The 2,853-nt window shown below is 56.8% G+C and overlaps 1 protein-coding gene across 1 annotated transcript; it reads left to right on the forward strand.

Moving 5' to 3' along the window:
* The first annotated feature begins 240 nt into the window (after positions 1–240).
* Positions 241–1,248, forward strand: LOC130141601 (olfactory receptor 14C36-like). Its single transcript, XM_056322628.1, has one exon. It carries the CDS (start codon positions 241–243, stop codon positions 1,246–1,248), a length of 1,008 nt encoding a protein of 335 aa, XP_056178603.1.
* The last annotated feature ends 1,605 nt before the right edge of the window (positions 1,249–2,853 follow it).

Here is a 2,853-nt window from a genome sequence, read left to right on the forward strand (position 1 = left end):
TGGGGCTGGCTGGTCAGGAGCCCGTGGGCAGATGCCCTGCTCTTCATCACCCACACGGCCAGCACCAAGCAGGGCTGCAGCCACACAGCTGCAGGAAGGTCTCCGAGAAAAGAGAGGGATGTCTGTGTGTGACGGGGGGATGGTCTGTGGGAAATGGCTTTGATTTTGCTTGCAGAAGTCTCCCCTAAATTATCACTGTCTTTTTCTCCTGTGACAGGACCATATGCCCAGAGGCAGCACATGTCCAACAGCAGCTCCATCACCCAGTTCCTCCTCCTGGCATTGGCAGACACGCGGGAGCTGCAGCTCTTGCACTTCTGGCTCTCCCTGGGCATCTACCTGGCTGCCCTCATGGCCAACGGACTCATCATCACTGCCATAGTGTGCGACCACCACCTGCAAACCCCCATGTACTTCTTCCTCCTCAACCTCTCTCTCATCGACCTGGGCTCCATCTCCACCACTCTCCCCAAAGCCATGGCCAACTCCCTCTGGGACACCAGGGACATCTCCTACTCAGGATGTGCTGCACAGCTCTTCCTGATTGTCTTTTTCCTTTCAGCAGAGTGTTCTCTCCTCACCGTCATGGCCTATGACCGCTACGTGGCCATCTGCCAGCCCCTGCACTACGGGACCCTGCTGGGCAGCAGAGCTTGTGTCCACATGGCAGCAGCTGCCTGGGCCAGTGGGTTTCTCTATGCTGCGCTGCACACGGCCAATACACTGTCACTGCCGCTCTGCCAAGGCAATGCCCTGGGACAGGTCTTCTGTGAAATCCCACAGATCCTCAAGCTCTCCTGCTCACACACCTACCTCAGGGAAGTGGGGCTTATTGTGGCTAGTGTCTTAGTAGTGTTTGGGTGTTTCATTTTCATTATTCTGTCTTACATGCAGATCTTCAGGGCTGTGCTGAGGATCCCCTCTGAGCAGGGACGGCACAAAGCCTTTTCCACGTGCCTCCCTCACCTGGCCGTGATCTCCCTCTTTCTCAGCACTGCCATGTTTGCCCACCTGAAGCCCCCCTCCATCTCCTCCCCATCCCTGGACCTGGTGGTGGCAGTTCTGTACTCGGTGGTGCCTCCAGCAGTGAACCCCCTCATCTACAGCATGAGGAACCAGGAGCTGAAGGACGCACTGAAGAAGCTGATGCAGTCAGGTGTCTCTCAGAAGCAACAAATTATCCATGTCCCTTCACAAGGCATTTCCACTTCATTTCTGGAAACTCCAGTGGGTTTAGCATTCTATTAGTGACAATCCTGTTTTTCTAGAAATGTCTGAATCTGTTGCATGTGGGAACCCAGCCTGTCTGACCTGGTGTTCTTTGTACATATGCATGGGTGGACAATTAACCTTGACTCCTGGCTCACATCTCTGTAATAAAAGGAGGATTTCTCAGTTCCAATGTTTGGACTTTTGGCACTAATTCCAAAGCCAAGCTGAGGAACATGCTGCAGGAATTGTTTCCTGAACAATGTCTCTGATCTTGGGTTCTCCATGGCTCAGGGGAGGAGGGCATGGGGCAAGGCGTTAGGGCATGGGCCTGTGTTGAGCCTTGGCGTGTGGGGGCCCAGTGCCCATGGGAATGGTGGGTGACCAAGAGGGATGTGCCTGGGACCATCTCCCTGGGCTTTCAGGCACCGCTGCCCTGCACAGCAGCACCGCCTGCTCAGGGCCATGCCTGAGACCACATCCGTGGGCAAGAGCAGGTGTCTCTGTGGATGCCCCAGCTGGGGCAGGCTGCTGTGTCCCTGGTGCAGCAGGAGGTGCCTGGGGAGCCCCCAGGCCAGCAGCCTGGTGCTGGGGACAGGGACTGGCCCCGAGGGGCTGCCAGGAGTGGGCAATCAGGGTCCCTGTGAGAGAGGAGCAGCAGACAGAGGGAGGCAATGGCCTCTGTGTCCTCATGCCATGGCTGGTGCCAGCCCTGGGGCTGACTGGCAGGAGGAGACCCCTCTCTGCCCACCAGCATCTCCTGTGCCCTTGTGATGGTCTATGGCCATGGGGTGAGTGCCCAGAGCTCTGCAGCCCCCTTTGGGTGGGCAATTGCATGGGGCCAGCCCCGCGTGGGCTGCTGTGTCTGCCTGGGCTGGGGAGAGGGCAGGGGAGGTGGGCAGAGCTGGGGGGGGGGGCTGGGCTGGGAAGGGCCAGGGAGAGGGAAACACCAGTGAGAGCTCAGCTGTGTGGGTGTGCAGGGTGGGGGCACACAGCAGGGTGGTCCTGGTGCAGACCCAGGGGTCATGGTGAAGCCAGCAAGGCACCAAAGGAGCGGGACTGAGGGGCCAGATCTGTGCCGTGTTCCCTGCACACCCTCAGAAAGCTGCAGAAGGGAAATTTTCCCCACAAATTCCCAAACACTGCTCATTTCCAAGCCTGGTCATATACCCCAGCCCTCATTAGGGACCACTGCTGCATGGTCACCTCTGTCCTCCTCCGTTGCCCAGTGATACCCAACTCCATCACCATTTCTAAATATAAAGGGAGCCACCTTCCTACTGACACTTGTTACACACAAGTCCCATAGCTCTTGCCACAGTTGGTCTCTCAGGGAAGGCCATTGTCAGACACCTCCAACAAGATCATGTTCTCATGGCATGGTGTTCTAACAAATATTGATTGAGATCCCACCAGCTGGCCTGGGTCCAGCGCTCCAGTCTTTCATTCAGAACAATTTCTCAAATAATACTCTTGCTCTCTCAGCCTCCCTTTGCCCATAATATGCTCCAGGTCCTAACCATCCTTCTGGCCTCTGCAGGACTTGCTGTGATGTGTCAGGGTCTCTCTTGTGCTGGGGAGCCTTGTTGTGGGCTCAGCAGTCCTGATGTGGTCCTGTGGTGGGTTAACCTTGGCCAGTGGTGA

The sequence above is a fragment of the Falco biarmicus genome, chromosome 19 (assembly GCF_023638135.1).
Source record: "Falco biarmicus isolate bFalBia1 chromosome 19, bFalBia1.pri, whole genome shotgun sequence".
NCBI classification, from domain to species: Eukaryota; Metazoa; Chordata; class Aves; order Falconiformes; family Falconidae; genus Falco; species Falco biarmicus.